This window comes from Glossina fuscipes, unplaced genomic scaffold (assembly GCF_014805625.2).
Source record: "Glossina fuscipes isolate IAEA_lab_2018 unplaced genomic scaffold, Yale_Gfus_2 3, whole genome shotgun sequence".
NCBI lineage: Eukaryota > Metazoa > Arthropoda > Insecta > Diptera > Glossinidae > Glossina > Glossina fuscipes.
Window position 1 is genome coordinate 9,032,363 of NW_023998417.1, and position 21,818 is coordinate 9,054,180.

Sequence of the window (21,818 nt, forward strand, 5' to 3'; positions counted from 1 at the left end):
TCAAACCAAATATGTTTCATATGAAACGTCCCTATGCCTCATTTTGTATTTTTAAATTATCTAGAATTTGTTTACAACTATGTCTATACCCAACACCACCTGTTGTATAAGGATATATCAAGTTTTTGAGGACGTAATAGTCAGAAGGACTTGACATAGACTCGGCCTATCTATGTATTTTTGTGTTCAACACAAAGGTCACATCTTTCGAGATATTTTAATGTAATTTCTGTACTGACATCTTTTAGCTTAGAGACGAACGCTTTTGAAAATGGTTCGGGTCGGGCCATTTTCGCCTTACTCTGATAAGTCGTTATATGAAAAAATAGCGTAATTTTTTGAATTTCGCGGCAAAAATCGCACTATAATTGTATTTCGGCGCACTAAGTTTGTGCGAAAATTTCGGATAGGGTGGGGTTATTTCTTGAGCTTCCTGCTATAGAATCAGTCCCACGGAAATTGTGTCTTTTTTAACATTTCTTAATGGGAGTTCATTCATAATAATAATTTGACATAAAAGTTAGCTCTACAGAATTTGGACCACGTAGGTCTAGTTTTCGGATCTCAGCTCAGCTAAAATCTTTTCTATTCTAATAACGCCAGGGTATTTGAATTACATAAGACTGATTTTTAGACTGACAGAGACTCTCAAGAAAGCAGATCCTTTCTTTTATGGCGACAAAGCCTAATTTGTGATTTGTTATGACGAAAGCAATTGAAAAATTATAAATTTTTCGACAAATAAATTTGTACCATCTTAGTTGACGTTTAAAACATCCTCCAATATCATGGCTTTCATGCAAATTATACATTTACATTGAAATAATGTATAACTTTTGGTGTATTATCGCCAAATCGAATGAGTAACTGTATTAGGCGAAATAATGTAGAATATCTACTGGGTGAACTTGTTCGACTATAATGCTCTTATTTGTTTTCTTTTATTGTGTACACGCCCCTTTGTCTAGTGGCCACTCGTCTGATGTGAAAATATTCATCATTGCAAAAACTCCCGCTCTTACTGTAGAAAAAAACCTACAACTTACAATCTTTATATGATGTTATTCTGAAACTCGGCACATTTACAGAGTCCATCGGTGATGAACAATGGTTTGCAATCTCACGCTCACGCTCACGCATACACACACAAATGTTTTTTCAATATTCTATGATTTCTTATCGACTTTATAAAAAACAAGAGAAAGAAGGGATCAGTTAGATATTTGCAAAAATAAGATAGAAAAAGTGGGCGACAATCGGACACTGTACACTCAACGTTGTATACAGCACAAGAAATCTAACACTATCTCGCAAATCGGAATTTTACTGTCTATTCTTTCTTTTGCGGCAAAGAAAATAAGTCGATCCGGGACAGAGTAGCACAAGTGCTACAAAAATGAAGCGACAAATATCGATTTTGCTGACCGGAACAGAAAAAACTGTAGAGGTGAGTGGACGAGTAGAGGCGTGAACACACAGAGACGCGCAGCCGTGCGGAAAATACGAGTGAGGGAGCACATCATACAATCATTTCCCGCACTCAAATTTTGGGGTATCATGATAGATAATTGACCCAACTTTAAGCATCACATAAAACGTTGCTGGAAAAAATTAAACCAAAGAGGGAGCGAAATTCCGCCGAAAGAAAATAACGGTCATAAAAATTTCATTTCATTAATTGCATAAATACGGTTACTATTATTTACTTTTAAATTAAAGTTTGTTATACAATAAAATTTCATTGAAATTGTTTAATCAAGAGTAAATTACTAATCTTTACTTTAATTGGGAATATTAAGTTTTTTTAAAATGTCAGCAAAGAATTTGTTGGAGTTCAAATAAATGGTTTTTGTTGATTTGTTCAATAAAAAAAAAAAACAAAAGCCTTACAGCAAACTTTGCTTTGTGTTGTTGTTGATAGAAAAGTTGTAGTTGGATAAAAGCTCACAATATAATGACTACTCTTAGAAGAATCCGTAATGACTGCTTCCGTTTACGGATATTGGATTGGTTACGAGACGCTTTGACTTTTTTAAAAACCGCAAACATTTAATTTAAAGTGTGAAGATAATGTGTTAAAGCTCAGCTATATTATATATATTTAGCTATATATATATATAGATTTTGGATTGATTGCAGGATGAAATGAATTTTTTAAAAATCGCAAAAATTGAAGACGAGCCATAAAACAGTAATAAAGCTTAACTACATTATATATATATATATATATATATATATATATATATGTTGCATATTATTATTGTTATTTTTGGTCAAACGTGGTGTATGATATTGTGGGCTTGCTCTTTTGCATAACTGTGTTGCTTAATAAATTGTTAATGTAAATGCATTTTTGGCAGTTAGCGAGCTTTCACCCGCTTAAACTAAGTATATCGAAGAAATTTTTTTAAATTTTGTTAAATATGATATTTTTTATAATTTATAGATATTTGGAAGAAAGCTAAGAGAAAACAACAACAACAATATTTATAAAATATTGGAATAAATTCTTAGCAAAAAAACATCGAAATCGAATAGGAAAAGGCGTTAAAGAAATAAAAGAATGCACTCACCGTTAGCTGCTGCAGCATGATGCGAAGGATTGTGTTTGCCTAAAATGAAAATGATTTTTATGTTAGTTAAAATGTTGAAATTATTTTAAAATACATTTAGAATTTATTTTTATTTTTAAATATATAAAAGTAACTCAAGACGTGCTTAGTCCAAGACGATGTCTATAAGTTTTAGAGTAATATGTTTATTAAATTTTTTACGATTGACAGTTTATGTTGTAGTTGTTGTTGTTGAAAGGAATGAAACAGCGTATTCAAGAAAAATCATTTAAAAGTCAATTAAGTGCTCGACTGTTTTCATATATAGAACTAAAAGATTACTTGAATCGATTTGTCTGAGTGATTGACTAGATGGAGTTTCGACTAACAACTCAATGATCATGGGTTGAAATTTTAACTGCGTTAGAGGTTTCAATAAAGCCGATAGCCTTTAGTAGCTAGCGCTTTAACACTATAGTCTTGGAATCTATTCTTGGACTAAAATAATATAGTAATACTTAAGTCGAATTAAAAAGATCGAATTTGAAAGATATTATTATTGTGTTCAGACGTTGTCAAGCACATATATATAGCGATGCGCCATTTTTTTTATATCTCCCAGCGAAGAAGGATACGGGATATATTCTCCCATTTTGTCAAGGCGTTTTCAATACATCAAAGATCCCATAACGGAATTTTTCCTATATATATGTTTGATCGATTTAAAATTTTGAATCGAATACACTTTGAGCGCATCAGTGCACTTGTCTATCTCTGTAAGGTAAACATTTTCTCGGTATTAAAAATTATTTATTATTGATTTCAAATTATGCAAAATGTTAAAAGATCATATTGGAAGAAAACGAATCTGCATAATGATACAAATTTCCTCGTATATTGTGTTGGTTATTGTAGGGTACCTGGAGAAAGGTGGGAAAAAGTGAGGAAAAAAAAAGTTTTTTTTTTTTTTTCATCTTTTCGAGATAAAGATAATGATTATAACAGATTCGGTTACAGATGAGAATAGAATTTCACAATTCTCTCTCTCTCTCTCTCTCTCTCTCTCTCTCTCTGTCTGTCTTATGTTGGAAGATCTCTTCTTGTTTAGGGGCTAGCTAGAAGCACATTCACCTGTTCATCACTTAGGTGAGCAAATTAGAAATACTGTTTTCAAAACGTACACGTAACGATTTATAACGGAAAGGATGCAAACATGGAATCAGTAAAGTAAATGGGGAAAAAAAAATGTATTATTTGTTATATGTATGTATGTATTTAACATTGTAACTTTTAAAACATAAACATGACATGTATTATGTATAGGTGGTATGCATGTGCCAATGCACTTTTGACCGCTTGAAATGTGTGTGTAGCACTTTCACTTACTAAAATTGAAGCAGCAAATATTATGAAAAAAAAAAAAATATATCCCTATAGGAAAAATTAAAAGAGAGAAAGAATTAAAACAAACAAATTTATCGATTTGTTTCGAAAGAAAAATGTCAGATTGGAAGCTTTTTCCGCGACAGACGCATTCGGAATGTAGGCTAAACTGTGTCAGATACGATTTAACTGTTGTCGAGAAAGGTTCGTGAATAGAAAGTAATGGTGGCGTTTTAAATATTGTTGTGTGTAAAACTAGAATACACTGCGTAAAATTTATATATACATATATCTTTAGATATATCTATGTATATATATATTTATGAGATAGATATGTGCATAAATACATTTATATAGAAAAGTAAGATTAAAAAAATGGTTTATTTTTTTTTAATTTTTTTTTTTTAGCAAAAATATTCTCAATTGTTTTTTTTTTTACATTAAATTGATTTTGTGCATGAAATGAATAAAAAAGTTTTAAGAAAATTTTAATTTTTTTAATAAAACTATATATAAGTGTATACAGTATATGCAGCATATATAGACATAAATGTGTGTGTGTATGTGTGTGTGTGTGTATTAACCAAAAATGTGTATAAATCAATTGTTTTTTTTTCAACGTACAATGTACGAACTTTTTCACACAATCATGAAAAGTGTTAGTTATGCTTATTATTATAAATAAAAGAAAAATTCTGTGTGTAATGAAATAAATAAATTTTATTTATTTACAATTAAGAAATAATTTCGGTCATTTTACGAAAATATGTATTGACAAGTAATTGTGAAATTTTAATCAATAATTTGCGAAAATAAAAGAAAAAAAAAAAAAAAAAAAAAGAGAGTATATAAGCATGCACATGAATGTGTATGCATATTGAACATTGCACTAATTTATTCAAGTAAAAGCATTTTTATATGCGTGCACAACTATTCTTCAGCAATAACGAACTACGAACGAAAAATGAAAAAAAAAAAACAAAGAAAAGAAGGAGCAAAAGAAAGTTATATTTTTAATTATTCAGGGCAGGTCTTCTCTTCGGAGCGGAATTTTATCGCTTTCCGTTCCACATTTCATCTATCCATCCTAAATTTGATTATACATATGTATATATGTATGGATGTTTTTTTTTTGTTTTTATTTTCTATAATGAGGAGTTGAGAATAAGCGGACCTAAGCCAAAGAGATATATGACTTATATGTTTAGATTGAAAAATTTTTACTACATATATATATATATTTGTATATGAATATTCTAGGGGACTTTAGATGTTTAAATGTTACAAGTTGATTGAAAAAATTATAATACTTTCAAATGTATTTCTAGTCTGTTAGTCAATCGGGAGGATATGAAAAATATCTGAGAAAAGGTAAAAAAAATATATATATTTAAAGTTGAGAATACATATGCGCTCTATTTTGTTTTTACTAAACAAATGTATATATATATATATATATGAGTTGCTTTATATGCATCGACATGTACATAAGAAAGTTATCACAATCACGAATCACGAAGAGCTTTTTCTAAAAGAGAAAGCTTTTCTTTTCTTTTCTATTTTTTTTTTTTTGTTTTTTTTTTTGAAGGAAAAACATTTTCAAAAATAAACGAAGCATAAAGAAATAGTCGAGAATAAGTTATGAATAATAAAGTCTAAACAAAACAAAAAAATTTCGTAATCGTATTGAAATAAATTATTTTATTTGTTTTTTTTTTGGTGATTCCTTTTAGAAGGAATAAAACAAGTGATAAGTGGCCGGTATTATTTGCGCGTTGACACAACAGACACAGTATAATCATCATTATGAGTTTTATTTGGGCTGCGTTGTGAAGCCATAAAAAATCTTTGCAAATTTTATTTGAATTTATTAAAAGGATTGTAATGCTTATGCGTTAGATTAGTCAGTCATAAGGCGCAAAATTATGGAATACATGGTGTAACAGCAAAAAAAAAAAAAAAAAATTAAATAAAATCGAGTGTGTTTTTTAACAACAATAAGATCACAAATCAATGAGCAAGTTTTCGGTGTGAATGTTGGCAACAGTGGAGTGGTTTGGTGGTTTTGCCTGTAATAGGTAAGTGATTAAATAATAATTTTATGTACAAATTAAATATGAATTGATATTTGAAATGAATACAATGAATACAATGAATTATGGCATTAGGCCAGATCCGTCATACTGCAAAGTCTGTGTTCTTTGTTTTTTTTTTTTCCTTCATATATATTTAGCATTTTAATAGCTGAATACAAACTCAGTCGGGAACATTACAATTTGCAAAGCCCGTTATTCGTTTAGTTTGATTGTTCAAATAAGTAATCGAAGGATTAACCAACCACCAATCCATGTGTCAAATGGAAAAGTTAGTAGCTTCTGTAGGCTTAGATAATGACTTACTTGCACGTCGACATTGATGATAATCTGTGAATCTTGAAAGAGCACCATACCCCTACCCATATATACAAAATTTTATTTTTTTTTTTGTTAGTTAAGTATAAAAAAAAAAATAAAAAAACAATTGAAAGCTATATTTCGGCATTCGTTGGATGCAATTGCTCAGCGAAAGAGTCTACATTGGGCGAGGATATCGCAAAACAATGACATATAAAAGGATTTCATCGATGTTGTTGTACAATATTTGGTAGATTGTTTTCAAGTTGCTCTCTGTATTTTAAATACCACAACAAATGAAATATATGTTATCAGTGGCGTTCAAATATTGTTGCAAAAGTTGTTTTCAATTTGCAGTAGCGTCCACTGAATGAATGATTCACGAATAGTATTGAATGAAAGTAACTTCCAAGGCTTTAACTTCTCACTTGCCATAGAGAGGGAAGGGAGTGTAGTGTATTCTCTCAAATTTAAACTTTTATGTGATCAATTCTAAGCGAGGTGTGTCAATTCCCGTGAGCGTTCGAAAGCTTACTTACTTAGCAGTCATATCTCTTGTCTTTTGTCTTTCGGATCATTATAGCTTATGCTCCTCAATACATTTTAACGCATAAGGGCACTAGAAGGCTAGAAGGATTGATTTGATTTTGATGGAACAGACGCAATAACGTAGTTATTGACAATTCAAAGTGAAAGTGTGCTGACCTCATAACCACCGATAGAATGGATTTAATACAGAGTAGCGAACTTGTTTACTTTGTTTCGAATGAATACAACTGAATACAAATGTTTCTAACTAAAAAGAAAATCTTTACATAGTTTGCTGATATATGACTTGTTACGTATGTTTTATATACGAAGAAGTTAGAAAGTTATATTCGATTGCGATCGAATCTCTTCCGTTCACCGTTATACTATAAAAGTTTGACAAGAAGCAAAGCATACAAAATTTGTATACTTCATAATATTGGGTGGGCGTGACTGATTTTGTCTATTTTCATAGAATAATTCTGTGAAAGTTTGTATACTGTACCTGTTGTATTCTTGTTAGTTTATGAGCAATGAATGAGCCAAAGAAATGGAAAGCAAAGGTTTTCTCAGTTGCAGTTGATTGTTGTAGGCGTATTCTCCGATCTATTTGGGCCATTTTCAAACTCTTTTGCAAATTTGTACGCGATAACTACATTTTTGCGTATAAAAGAATGTTTTTCACAGATATTGCACAATTGGACAGACGAGCCGACGGGTATGCTTAGGTGCATTTCGACTTTGATAATGACCATGAATTTCCATGAATGCCTCATGGAGCGGTGCGTATTATAAAGGTATTAAAAAAAGTTCAAATTTGATGTGCTATAATATTGGGTAGGCGTGGTCAATTTTTCCCCTTTTCAAGAGATAGTATAGCTTCGCCTCTAAAATAAAAAAAACAATTTTTTTTTCTTTCGAAAAACAAAAGTAGTCTCAGTTTAAGTGGGACTGTAGGCGTGTCTTTCGAACGATTTGGACCAATTTTTTTACCAACTAACTAACAAGAACTTTTAATGTTGTTGCCAAATTTGATTTCGATAGCAGGAGAATGTTTACACTGCACTGAGGTACGGACGTCCATGCTTAAATCGATTCAAAATTTCATGTTGATCAAGAGTATATATACTTTGTGGGGTCTCTTAAACTTCATTTTGAGTGTTGCAAACGTTTTAACGAAATAAATATACCCGTCATTCTTCGATGATGGGCATAAAAATATGATGGGCTACGTTCTTTTTATGCTCGTACGTTGCGTTAATTAAATATGTATGAAGCATTAGGGTGTTTTATGATATTTATTAATACACTTAGGACTGAACCTAAAAACAAAGCAACATTGCATGACAATACGACATTTGCATCCGTTTACATGTACAACCTTTTTTAAAATGTAGTAACTTGGGAAAATGGTAATTAAATCGTCCTTTTAAGGTTAAGTCATTTATTTCATCAAAGCAATGTTGCATATGGCCATTAACTGATTTAGGGATGTAATGAATTCGAATTTCAAAAATTGATTCCGCCCTTAATGGGGCTTTGATTATTGTTTCGTGGAAGAATACAAAGAGGAAAGTTTCCCTAAGCAATTTCATTGACTTTGCGTTCCTGTTTACGCCTATTTTGAGCTAACTTCCTTTTCCCTAATCTTGCTTTAAATCTATCAAAAAATAATTTTCAAAAAACCTCTAATAGAGTAAAAGGTTTGGGTTTATCTTAAGCTGCTAAGTATTATAAATACGAGGCTTTGAGGCTTTTGAATAATGAAGCAATAAGACTACGATATGGACTGGGGAGAGCAAGGAAAATATTTTGTAAATTTCATAACTCAGATATATATATATATCATATATGCATAAAGTATATAGTTTTAATTGAGTTTTTTTTTTCTTCATATAGGAATCGAAGAACGGATACGCCCTAAATTACTAACATGTTTTTTTTCACATATGCCATGTGTTTTTAATCCGCCGGGAATAAAAATACTTAGTCTCTTTCCTCTTGTTTTTTTTTTTAATTTTCTATTATTTTATTAGTTTACTGCATGTATGCATGTATGTTTGTATATATATGTAAAAGTAGAGGCGAGTACACGATTGCAAGGAAAAACACCGTTTTCAAGAATAAATGGATAAGTGTAAAAAAAAAAAAAAAGAAGAAAAATAAATAAATAAATAAAAAGTAAGAGAACGACAATGAAGCTTTTCACCATTTCGCTGCAAGATTTGGCTAAATTGAAGACATTTCGTTTTTAGTTACGAATGAGCGGGGCATCACATCGCGATACATGTTTCGATTGATTAAAATAAAAAAAAAATTTATCAAAAATTCAAGAAAATAAATTTAATTCGTTGGATATTAATTATATCGTAGGTTTAATAAAAAGGTCATCGTTTGTTTCACTTTTTTTGTTGTTGTTGTTTTGTTTTGTTTGTAAAAATATTGAAATTTTTGAAAATACATAAAAAACATATAATATATATACATACATATATGTATATATATGTAGTGTGTAGTGAGTGACTTTGTGGCATCTCTCAAAATTGTGATATCTTTTAAGTGCAAAAATTTGTTGTTCACTAAATGTTTTACATTACATATTGCAATTGCGCATATATGCATATGTATGTATGTATGTATTGTAAATTTTAGCCATTGTTATTTTTTTTTGTTGCTGCTCTTTCGTTTAATTTCTTCATCTACAATTTGGTTTGTTGTTATTTATTCATTTATTTTTTATTTTTTTTTATTTATTTTTTTTTATTTATCTCTTTTGTTCCTCCTAATTCTGTCGTATTTATATATATATATATATATAGAAAGAGAGAGAGAGAGAACATCCAGTCAATTCGTTTTCGAAACTATTTATAAAAAGATATACAGATGATAAGAGATATGAAAACAATTGAATTGAAAGAAAAACATATGACTTAGAAAAGATAAAGCGATAAAGCATTCTGCCATCAATTGAATTTTGAAATAGATTTGCTGGTCAGAATAAATTGATTGAAGATGTGCACATTATTATAATGCGGAATATGTTGATTCGAAGAAGAAGACGAATTTGTGCAAAATGTATTTTCAAAATAAAACAAAAAACATAATTATTGATGAAATCATTTATATATATATATATATTATTATATGTGAACATTAATGTATGTAAGTTGATAATTTATTAAGTTTCCCACATACATATATTTAAATATATTCATATAATATATATATATTCTTATGTACAATTTCATGGCACATCTTTTTGCAACGATGTTTGCTGAAACTGAAATGTCCGGCATCTCGTAAATTTACTTATCTTAAATTCTTTTAACAGAAATTAAAATGAATTCAGCACAATTTTTTTTTAATATGTGTGTGTATTAGCTTTCGCTTAACATTGCAAGGCATTAAATTGTTTTCGAAATAAAAAAAGAGTGATCAAATTATTATTGGCAATAAAGAGAAGATGATAGCCACAGAGAGATAGAGAACGGGGTAATGAAATAGAGAATGTCGATAAGATGGTTTTCTCAAACTTATAATAATATTAAAAGATGAAAGGAATAATACATTTTAAAAATATTATCGATTTTTAATTTTTCTTTGTGTCTCCCTAATCCCTTTTTGTAGAAAAGAATCGCATTCGGAACAACTAATCCTATCCAATCGCACAGCAATTTAATAAATTGCTTTATTATATATATTACTGTAATAAATTTAGCCAGAGAAGTACATTCTAAGACTAAAGTACTAAGGGCATCTGAGAGATGTGAGCCCACGACCACTTAATGTAATATTTTCTTAAAACTATCAAATTTAATATTTAATTTTCTCTTGTAAAATGCAGTTGTTAGTTTTCCTGTGTTGCTAGTGTTTAATTTTTATTTCTCTAAGAGAGAGAGAGAGAGAGAGAGATAGATCAAGAGTTTATTTCAATAATAATAATCATCATTATATATTTATTATAAGGAATAAATTCTAGGAATAAAGAGCTTAGCTTTGAAAGGTAGACGAGATGGTTAACCTCCTCAGGTGCTTTCAAAAAGTCCATAATGTTAGACAGTTATAGCGACTTTTTTATATATTTTTTTTCCGTTTTCCCTAAAAAATATGCTCAATTGATTCATTATTATTATTTTGTTATGCGTATATCAATAATAGTGTAATGGTAGGCAGGGAAACGTAGACGGGTCAGGTTAAAGCACTTACAACAACTTATTTCATTTTTACACACGTTCCACTTTATCTTATTATTATTTTATTTTAATTAATTTATCGCCTATACAACAAGGCTCAAGACTTTCTAAATTAAAATGTAGGTGTGTTATTGATGAACAAATCCAATATTGATTAATGAACAAAAATAATACCCTAATTACCGTTTGAATTATGGGACACGTTCAAGAATATGATAAACAGGAATACGGAAAATGTTGTGAAAAATTGTGAAAACGAGCAATAATAGCGAACCAATTGCAATGTAATATCTGGTACTGGCAGTCGTTGGCAAATTCGATGGTAGAGCGCTCCATAACTCCTTTGTATAATCTTCATGCTTCTAGTTCCTTATGTAGATTTTGGCATTGCCTAGTGTAGCTTGCAGCTTGCAGCGTTTGCTCGAACAGTTGTTTCGAGCATACCGATGGCAATGGCATAAATAAATGTGTCGATGGATAAGAGATAAAGCGCATCTTGTGCTTGAAGATTTCTTGTCAAAAACTAAGGCAAGACCGATTGTGATAATGAAAACATCGAACTACTTGTAAGCAATAGGATTTGACGAGCAATTTCCATATTTGGTGCAACAAGAAGATGGGACATTGACGTGGCTTCTTTTAACATTTGGAATCCAAAATTAATTAACCTATTGAAAGAGCAAGGCTTGACTTAATCGCATGTCGCACTAATTGCATTGAAGAAACACGAAAATGTTGTAGTAAACGAACGAATATTCGGATAAGAATTCGATTTGCTTTATTTGATTGTGTCATAGAATTGAAAATATTTTTCCACAAATTTGTCCGAGAAATTTATTGAACCCTGCGTCTTTTGAAAAGAATTCAAAAAAACATAATTCGTACGATATTCATTCCGTGTTTGCATTTCCTTTTTTATTACTTTGTTGCGTCTTCCAACACCGACTGACCTTAATCTATAATCTATGTTCCTGTTTGTTATGTATTATATATGTATGTCCGCTTTTTCTTATGTAAATAAATTTCATCAATTTACTCTAATTGATTTATTTTGCTGGTAGCACTTGCGTCGTTTGTTTACATTACTATTCAATTGAAATAAATAAAATAATAAATAATAATAAAAAAAAAAAAACAAAACAAAAAATAATAATAATATTGTAAACGTATAAATAAATATTCACAAGAATAATTTAATGTATTAGTGGAAGTTATTGACCATTTGTTTATCTGTATGATGACCCGATCAAGATAGAAGCAGAAAACAAGGCTATATCAATATACTTAAAATATATTTTGTTGTAATATCAGAGGTCAATCAATACCTATAAGAATATTCATATTCTTAAAGAATATATACATACATCCAAACTATAAATATAGAAATCTGTGTGTTGGCGTACACCTTCGATCAAGACAAAGTACATACATACATACATACATACATAAATAGTGCAAATTCGAAGCGTATGTATGTATATTGTTCTATTGACACACTCCCTTATTCTCTCTATGTAAAAACATTAGATATGTTTGTGTAAAGAGTATTTTCTCTTTGGCAAAATCGTTGCGATTGATAAACGTATACTAATATGTGCATGTAACACTGCAGCTTGTGCCAAAAGTCAGCTATGACGACTATACTCCGGTCTTAGAACACTGAACCCAAAAGCATTAAAAAGCACTTGAGCACTTTGCCAGCAACAACATTTCCGCAAGAAAAAGAGAACAAAATTTTGCTTTAGTTAGCATCATGGTTATCTGATTTTTTCCTTTTTCCAAAAAAACAAAGTGAAGACTTTATCAATCAATATTTTTTTTATTTATACCTATCACCGAAGGATGAGGGGTATATTCATTTGATTAAAACATTTGCAACATGCAGAAGGAAGCTTTAGAGACGTCACAAGGTATATATAATTTTGATTAGCATCAAATTCTGAATCGATTTAGGCATTTCCGTCTGTCTGTTTGTGTAGAGTTGTAAGCTGTCCCCTCGCCTCCAAAAATTTGACTTAAATATTGAAAATTCATGCGGGCAGATTGAAAATGGGCCAAACCGGTCGAAGGACACGTCTACAGTGAACTCGAAAATACCTTTGTTTTCGAAAAGAAATAAAAACTTGGTTTTCGCTCATTACTCATTACAAGGTACAGGAGATAAGACTTCAGACATGGGAACGTATACTCTCCGGACGACGTTATAGTATCTGCAAAAGAATCCAAAATTTGCTTAGGCTTACCCAATATTAGGATGTATTTAGTTTAAATGTGTCAAGGCAAGTTTCGGAAGCCCCATAAAGTGTTCGAAATGCAAATAAGCGCCTCCGTCCGTCCTTGTCCGCCTATTGTATGCATTCACTCGTTCGTAAAAATAAAGATACCGCGTACAAATTTGCAACAGAATTTGAAAATGGATCAAACCGGTCAAAGCATGTGCCCGCAATGCAATAAAAGTAGAAGAACGCTGTTCTTTCACTGCTCTTGGCTCGTCACTCTTAAACATCAACAGCTATACGATGTAAATTTCTACATTTATTCTAAACAATAGCAAAACATCGCCGCGCCCACTAAATATTAGTTTGGGGAAAAAGAAATCCATTATTTTTTCGGTAGATGGCTGCACTGATAGATTTCTCGTAAACTATCGATCAAACAATTTCAGATTTATACTCGTTGGAAAGGTGACATTTCGCAGTAAAAAAAATTCTTTTGCTGTTTTTTGTTTGGTGCATTCAGTTGTGAGTTACAGCGTGTTAAAAATGGAAGTGAACAAAGAGAAAATTCGGTACATTTTACAGTTTTTCTTTGACAAAGGCCAAAATGCAAGCCAGGCGGCTAAAATTGTGAATGGTGTTTATGGTTCCGATACTGTAACAGCCAAGGTAACAGGTAAGGTTTTGCTATGCATTTGGTGGGACTGGAAGGGGATGATTTATTATGAGTTGCTTCCATACGGCCAAACGCTAAATTCTGATCTCTACTGTCAACAACTGGACCGTTTGAAGATAGCGATTGACCAGAAACGGCCAGAATTGGCCAACAGGAGAGGTGTCGTGTTCCACCAGGACAACGCTAGGCCACACACATCTACTGTGACTCGCCAGAAACTTCGGGAGCTTGGTTGGGAAGTTTTAATGCATCCGCCATACAGTCCGGACTTGGCACCAAGCGATTATCATCTTTTTCTTGCATTGCAAAATTTCTAAAATTTCTTTCTTCCCCTCTAGGGAGAATTGTGAAAATCGACTACTAGAGTTTTTTGCAAATAGAGACCAAGACTTGAGAGAGGCATTTTGAAGCTACCTTTAAAGTGGCAACAAATCATACAACAAAACGGTGCATATTTGACCCAAATCGGACAATCCGAAGCATGTTAAATAAAGTCCTGAAGTTCATATAAAAATAATGGATTTCTTTTTCCCCAAATTAGTATTATAGAATATGAATATTTGGTTTTTTAATTTTTTTTTTTACAATTTTTTAGGACATAGGTTACAATCGAAGAATATAATATTTTTTTTTTTTCGTTTTTATTATTCCCTGTGGTGTATATTAAGGTAAGGTGCATTAAGTTTGTGCGGATGTAGGCAATACCAAGAAGGATTTGGCGCTAGATCCCTACCTTCTATTACACTGATTGTTGTCTATCCATCTGTACATATTATTTTCTTGTGCTCAATGGCCGTAATTTCTGAGACGAGGCGGTCCAAGAACAAACGCTCTTCAAAATGGCTCGGATTGAAACACTTTTTTTTGCACTTCCCATAGAAAGCCTTCTTTTAAAAAATCGCTTCATGAATAACTGTAGGATGAAGTAGGGTATTCAATGATGAGTAGTGACTCACTATAGTATTTGTACTTGTCTTTTTTTTTTTTTTTTAATTTTTCGGATAAGTCATTATTATCATTATTATTAATTTCGCCAGAGAAATAAATTTTAAGACTAAGCTCCTGAAGCATTAGCATCTAAGGCCGATAGGTTTTTATTAAAAACTCTACCGCACTTGAGAGTCGAACCCATGATTATTGAGTTGCTAGTCGAGAGTCGTCACCTTCGGCCACTCAGGCGGATTCGGATAAGTCAAAAAATTTACTTGTTTTGAAACAAATGATACAAATGGTGTTATGTAATGTTTGTTATGTTTTCATTAAAAAATTTGTTCACATTTCGTAAGATCGAATCTTAGGTCTTATTACGCGAATATAATATTAGTCTGATCTTAAGAGATAAAAATTCATGGACATGTGCATTTTATTTATTCCTTTTTAATGTTTGTTAATATGTAATAACGTCATCTAATTTATTAGGCACAATACTTTTTAGATTATCTATTGGTATTTTTAATTAATTGTCTTTTCATTCGCTTATATTTAATTTATTAAAAATTTTAATAGGAATTTATGATCGCACACTTATTAATTGAAACATGTTATCGTCAAGACTTGAAAGCATATTTTTATTAATTTCATGGAACAGTTTTCTTTTAGTCTTTTAATGCAAAGTGAACAGAAACGGAATAAAATCTTTGAATTTAATGCGTGAGTAAAAGAACGAAAAAGAATTATAGTAAAGTGTCGTTCTAAGGTCATTTTAAATGAAGGCTTAGATCGTGTAAGTGATAAGATAATAGCTGAGATAGTCTTTATTTCTTAAGGAGTCGTCTTTTATATATGAGCCTTTGATCGTAATATGATCCAATTTAATAAAAAAAAGTTTTATCCTTGAAATAGCATTAAATGCTGACTTCAGGATCATACTGGAACGCGAACATCTTCTCCTCAGAATTCTTTGTTCAACTTTTTGTTTGTGCTGACACACAACTAACACCGCTATAGCCTTCGCTTTTTTACATTCAATTATGATTAAATTATGGATTATAGTGAATTTTCTTAATCGATTGTTGATTTATTTCTGTCCTTACCTATCGCTGTGTGCTTTTGATCAATGTCTTCGTTACATGCTTGTCGAACATACATTAAATAAAGAGCTTAGAAATTTGGCTTTATTTTGTAGCCTTTGTAGCGTATAGGGATTGTGTTCGCTCGAGTGAAAGTTCGCTATGCATGTATGCGCAGTGTTCATCATGCGTGTACGTACATATTTCTTAAAATTAGAAATTCTTACATAAAATTATGTAATTAAAAATTTTTGCGCAAATTTTTTAAATTAAAATTACTTTTAATTAATTCATTATTTATCTCTTATAGGGGATGTCGGGCTGTGATCAAAGCACTATCGAATCGGTGGTTGAAGATTCAACAGATTCACCGTTTGATGCCGATGAATGTCTTAAGGTTCGAAAATATTGGTGCTTCTTGCTGTCCAGCATTATTACATTTCTTGTTGGATTGTTCATTGTGTTACTATGGCGAGCATTCGCATTTGTATGCTGTCGCAAAGAGCCCGATTTGGGGCCCAACGATGCCAAACAGAAAGAGCAAAAGGCGAGAAACAAGCAGGAATTCGAAGGTACCTTTATGACAGAAGCTAAAGATTGGGCTGGGGAACTTATATCAGGCCAAACAACAACAGGTCGAATATTGGTAAGAATATAAATGTCATTAAAAGATGTCATTGAAAGATGACTGACTAACAGTACATAAATATTTTTGTGCCACAAATTTCAAATTTCATTTACTCTTACGTTTAATTAGAGAAGAGAGAGTAGGAATTAGCAGCAATTTCCGCAATTGATTGTCTTCTATTAATTTCATAGAGTAAATGTAAATGGGTCACGGTTCAATGTTATTTCATAATAATAATTGCAATGCAAATTTATGCTAAATGCAAAGCAATAAACATATTGCAAAGTAATAAGCAAATCGTCGTTGAATTTTGTAGAAAATGCAACTAATGTGGAGGTAAATGGAGATTCTGGCGACAATTTTGGAAAACATTTTCAAAAAGCTCTGAACTTTTCCAAATTTTAAGAATTTTTCTATTAATGGCTCGGTTTACCGTTGTCGATATCTAGCTATCGTACGATACGATCGAAGTTTGGGTTGATAATACTCGTTTGCTTTCGTATTGAGTTTAAGTTTTTGTTTTGTTCTTGCTATTGCACAAAGATTTCAACATATTTTTAAATGATATGTAGTTTATGTATCTTTACTAATTACATATATATTATCAAGAGCTTTTGATTTTTTATACCCCACTACACCTTTTTTTTTTTGTGAGGTGGAGAACCATCAAAAGGCGCCCATTAGGGCAGTGCGAGACTTTAATCCGATAAAAACCGCCTCTCCTCTTCCCTATCCTGTGGCACGACCGTTTAGGTATACCTTCACAGGGTGGGTAGTCGTTTAGGCACTACTAAAAAGCGTTAGAAAAGCCCCACTGCACTTGTGGTATTGAGTTTGTGCGGACACTTGTCACATCTTTTATGACAACGATCGGTTCAGTCTAATTTCTGAATTGGTCTAAGCTATCTGTCTATCCGTTTGTCCATCTGAATTCTGTCCATGTGTAATTGTGTTGATCGTCATGTATTCCAGACTGCGCTTTTCGAAATTTTTTGATGAAACTTGATACGTAACGCGATGTGTTTTGACCCAAGGACAACCGCTATTGAAAATGATTCTGATTGGATCACTTTTTCGACCACTTCCCAAATTGATAAATCGTTGTACGAAAAAAGATGGTAGTCTTTAGAATTTCGCGACAGAAATCGGTGTAAGAAATGTGCAATTTTTTGAACCCTTTGCGACATAACCATCCCCATCTGTATATGGTGAAAAGGTTGAAATTTCAATATTTCTTGATAAAGATTTGTTCATAGCAATAATTTGATATCACAATTAATCTTATCGAATTTGGATCAGGTAGATCTATTTTTTAGATTCCAGCATGTAAAAGTGTTCTAATGAACAAGGCTTTATATGCCGAAAAGGTCTAATTTGTGATATTTTATTATGAAAATTTGTCTTTACTAAGTTAGTTAATCATAGGTAATTTTCATCACACACATCTATTCTTTAGACCACACCATATATGGCGGGTTCTCATGAAAGCAAACCCTTCTATGGCGACAAAGGCTTATTTTTGGCTTTTTATGAGCGAAACAACTTGAAGATAATGAAATCTTCGACAAGTAAATTAAGTTTGATAAATTTAGACCACATCGACATTTGAATATTCTTCAATAGGAAGGGTTTCATGAAAATTGTATAATTTTTCGTATATTAATGATTAAACGAAGTGGGGTATGGGGTATCCAATGGTCGGCCTTGCCTGACTATAGCATTCTTATTCTTGTTTTTTTTTTTTTTTCTTTTTCTTCTTAATTTCAGGTCGTATTGGTTTTTATACTCAGCATTGCATCACTTGTTATATATTTCGTTGATGCGTCTAGCGAAGAAGTCGAAAGATGTCAAAAATGGAGTAATAACATTACTCAACAAATCGATCTCGCGTTCAATATATTTTTTATGGTTTACTTTTTTATACGAGTAAGTCTTCTGTTTGTATTGCTTTACTTTATATTTTAATTTTGCTTTGCTTTCAACTTTTGGCAGACTACAGCAAATATGCTCCGTATACGCAATATTCCATAAAGGATATTTACTATTATTAGCATTGTTTCCGTATAGCCTTCCTTAGGAAGCAATAAGTTCCTAAGCTAACTTCTCTTAACTTTCAAGTGCGGCAAACAGAGGAACTAAAGAACTTCTCCGCTGCTTTTTTAAATTATTTGTTAATTCATTTTTTTAAATTTCTTGAGCTTATTTTTCAATTACTTTGAATGAGTGATTATTTTCCTCAAGAATGAATATTTTACAGTTAACTTCATATCAAATCGATCAAATTATATATAGCACCGAGTCATACTGAATACCCCTCTCTTTTGGTTTCTTGTTATAGGGTTCATGACGGACGATACCGCCATCAAAAAAAATTACCCGAACTTATCGGGTCAACATCCGATTAACCGATAATACGAAAAGCAGTACTTTTACCTCAAATCTTAAGTCAAAGTTAAAAGTTGTAGTCTGCCCTACTCGGCTGTGGTGTATTTTAGTTTTTTTTTTTTTTTTTTTTCATTTATTTTATCAATTGGTGATTGTTAACAAAAATATATGTTACTTGTTTTATTTTTCCAAATTTCATTTACAGTTCATAGCGGCCTCCGATAAACTTTGGTTTATGTTAGAAATGTACAGTTTCGTAGATTATTTTACGATACCCCCGTCCTTTGTATCAATATATTTAGATCGGACTTGGATTGGTAAGAAAAAAAAAATATATAAAAAAATAAAACAAAAAACAAAACAATGAAAACCAAATTAAAAAAAAATGCAAGACAACTATAGATTCGTCTTAGGACGAATGCTGATTAGTTACCATCCACCTAAAGGTATAAGTAAAAATAATTTATTGTTTTCTTAATAAAGATTTTGATCTTTACTTTTACATAAGTTATATATATATATATAAGTTATATTCTCGTAACATTTTTAATGAATATCTCTGCTGTAGAATATATCTTGGATTCTTATGTGTAAGATTCGAAAGGTCTGCATTTGTTTCGTGAATGAACCTCTTTTGCAATACTTAAGTAATGAGACGGCTATAATTCAATGGTCTCTGAATATTTGGTTTTGATTTAAGCATAATACCTTAAAAGATCTTTGATATATAATAATATATAACAATAATAATAACATACGTCAGCCCTGGCCTTTGGTGGTGGTATCAAAATATTTTGCTGTTAATTTTAAAAACAAATTTTTTTTTTTTTTTTTTTTTTTATAATACTTCATTTTTATTTTTTTTTATAAAAATTATATTTTAAGAAAATTTTATCCAAAAAAAAAAAAAAAAAAAAAAAAACGCAAATCAACTCTAGGTCTTCGATTTCTTCGAGCGCTACGACTTATGACCGTTCCAGATATTTTACAATATTTAAACGTTTTGAAGACATCGAGCTCAATACGCTTGGCGCAATTAGTATCAATTTTCATATCCGTATGGTTAACGGCGGCTGGAATTATACACTTGGTATGTTATATTAAAAATTGTGTGAAAATTTTCACGGTTGAACATTTCTTATTTACTTATTTACTAAACAAGGCCAGAGATTTGAAATTTGAATTAAGAAACCTACGAAATGTTCATATCGGCGAAAATTCTATTAAATTTGACTTTTGAATGATCTTTTTGGGACCAGTAGTCCAGTAGTGTGAAACGTAAAAGTAGAGAATTTTCTTAAAAATTCTTGCATTTACTTAAAATTTAGCTGGAAAACTCTGGCGATCCGCTGGATTTTAATAATGCTCATCGTTTATCCTATTGGACCTGTGTCTATTTTCTAATCGTAACCATGTCAACGGTAGGATATGGCGACGTATACTGTGAGACTGTTTTAGGAAGAACGTTTCTAGTGTTTTTCTTACTCGTTGGCTTGGTAAGTGGATTATTGTATTCATTTAATTACATTATTGATATTACAATATTTTTAAAAGCAACAAACAACAACAAACCAAATTTATATAATATACAAATCTAAATAAATTTATTATTCGTTATATATAATAATTATTTGACGTGATATCATCTCTCAGGGGGTCAATATAATTCCTTTAATGCAAACAAAAAAAAAAAAAAAATAAATAAATAAATAAATAAAATTAAACAAATTTTGCGGGCAATCATAAGAAAATTTATCGACGTTTTCTTTATTTCGATTCTAGTTCTAGTGTACCGCAGGTTTAATTCACATAGAATGGATCTATAATGAATTGATTGTAAATGAACTAATCTACAAGATCTAATCAAGATCAAGTATCTATCTATTTATTTGGGCACATATGCTACATAAAAGTAGATATAAATTTTCTTATATATTTTCTTTCTATTTATATTTCTTCTTTCTTCAATTTGAATATCATAAAGGTAGATTTCGAGTTTTTAAGGTTTACTTACAAAAAAAAAAAAAAAAAAAAAATTTTAAAATGATAATGAAAATTAAAATCGCGTATTTATTTTTAATCTTAATTCAATTCTTATATATATATATCAAACGAACATATATAATATTAAGTATTTACACAAAAATAAATTACCCCGATAGGTCAGCACATTTTGTTTTTTTTTTAATATATCGTAGAGACATGTTTTTCTTGATAATAATTTCAATTTTTTGCAAATTTTGTTCATATTTAATATATAGAGTTAACTTAAATGCGATAAAGACAATTCGCAAATACATTATGTAAATATTAGTTGATTTCGTTTACCGAAAGGCTATTGCCTATAATCACATATACATATGTTTCCGCCAATTAATAGTTCTCGAATAGTCTGCGAAACAATCCATTTACGTTTATTCTTCATTAAGTTTATTTTGCATGCGTTGTAATACCTAAGCAGTTATGACAGTCTTTAGACAATTGTTTTCTTTTTTCTTTTTTCGACTTTTTCCTTTAAACGTTTGATTTACGATATTTTTGTTCTTATCATTCTTTGCAAAACTTCGGTGAACAAATTCTGTCGCTCAGCATACTCTAAATTGATTAAATTTACATATTTTTCTTACCCACCACCGCGAGCTAGACGAATGAACCAGATAGGCACCATTTTTGTTCGAAGATTTCCTAGGAATGTGGTAATAGAGCAGTTTTAACATATTCGCACAATTTTCAGGGTAATCGATTCAGATTTAAAGCGATAATAATTTAATTGTGCCCGATATAGTCTGTTCTGTAAACACCACTGTAACTTCACCGATGCCAATCAGGCTTCCTTAACAGTTCGCATTCGAAAA

General features: G+C 30.9%; 1 protein-coding gene across 33 annotated transcripts in view; it reads left to right on the top strand.

The window, feature by feature from the left end:
* Positions 1 to 4,173: 4,173 nt before the first annotated feature.
* Positions 4,174 to 21,818, top strand: part of LOC119635181 (calcium-activated potassium channel slowpoke) — an 85,845-nt gene continuing 68,200 nt past the window's right edge. For 6 of the 33 annotated variants that reach the window (XM_038029861.1, XM_038029851.1, XM_038029853.1 and 3 more), the window contains exons 1-6: positions 5,518 to 6,013; positions 16,261 to 16,596; positions 18,346 to 18,504; positions 19,169 to 19,280; positions 19,902 to 20,053; positions 20,292 to 20,459. In XM_038029861.1, the coding sequence (XP_037885789.1) occupies positions 16,264 to 16,596; positions 18,346 to 18,504; positions 19,169 to 19,280; positions 19,902 to 20,053; positions 20,292 to 20,459 (924 nt within the window). In that variant the 5' untranslated portion in view covers positions 5,518 to 6,013; positions 16,261 to 16,263. Of the gene's footprint in view, positions 4,297 to 5,513; positions 6,014 to 9,158; positions 9,243 to 15,568; positions 15,592 to 16,260; positions 16,597 to 18,345; positions 18,505 to 19,168; positions 19,281 to 19,901; positions 20,054 to 20,291; positions 20,460 to 21,818 lie in introns of those variants that run through there. The other 27 variants (XM_038029858.1, XM_038029854.1, XM_038029850.1 and 24 more) reach the window with 13 other exon arrangements.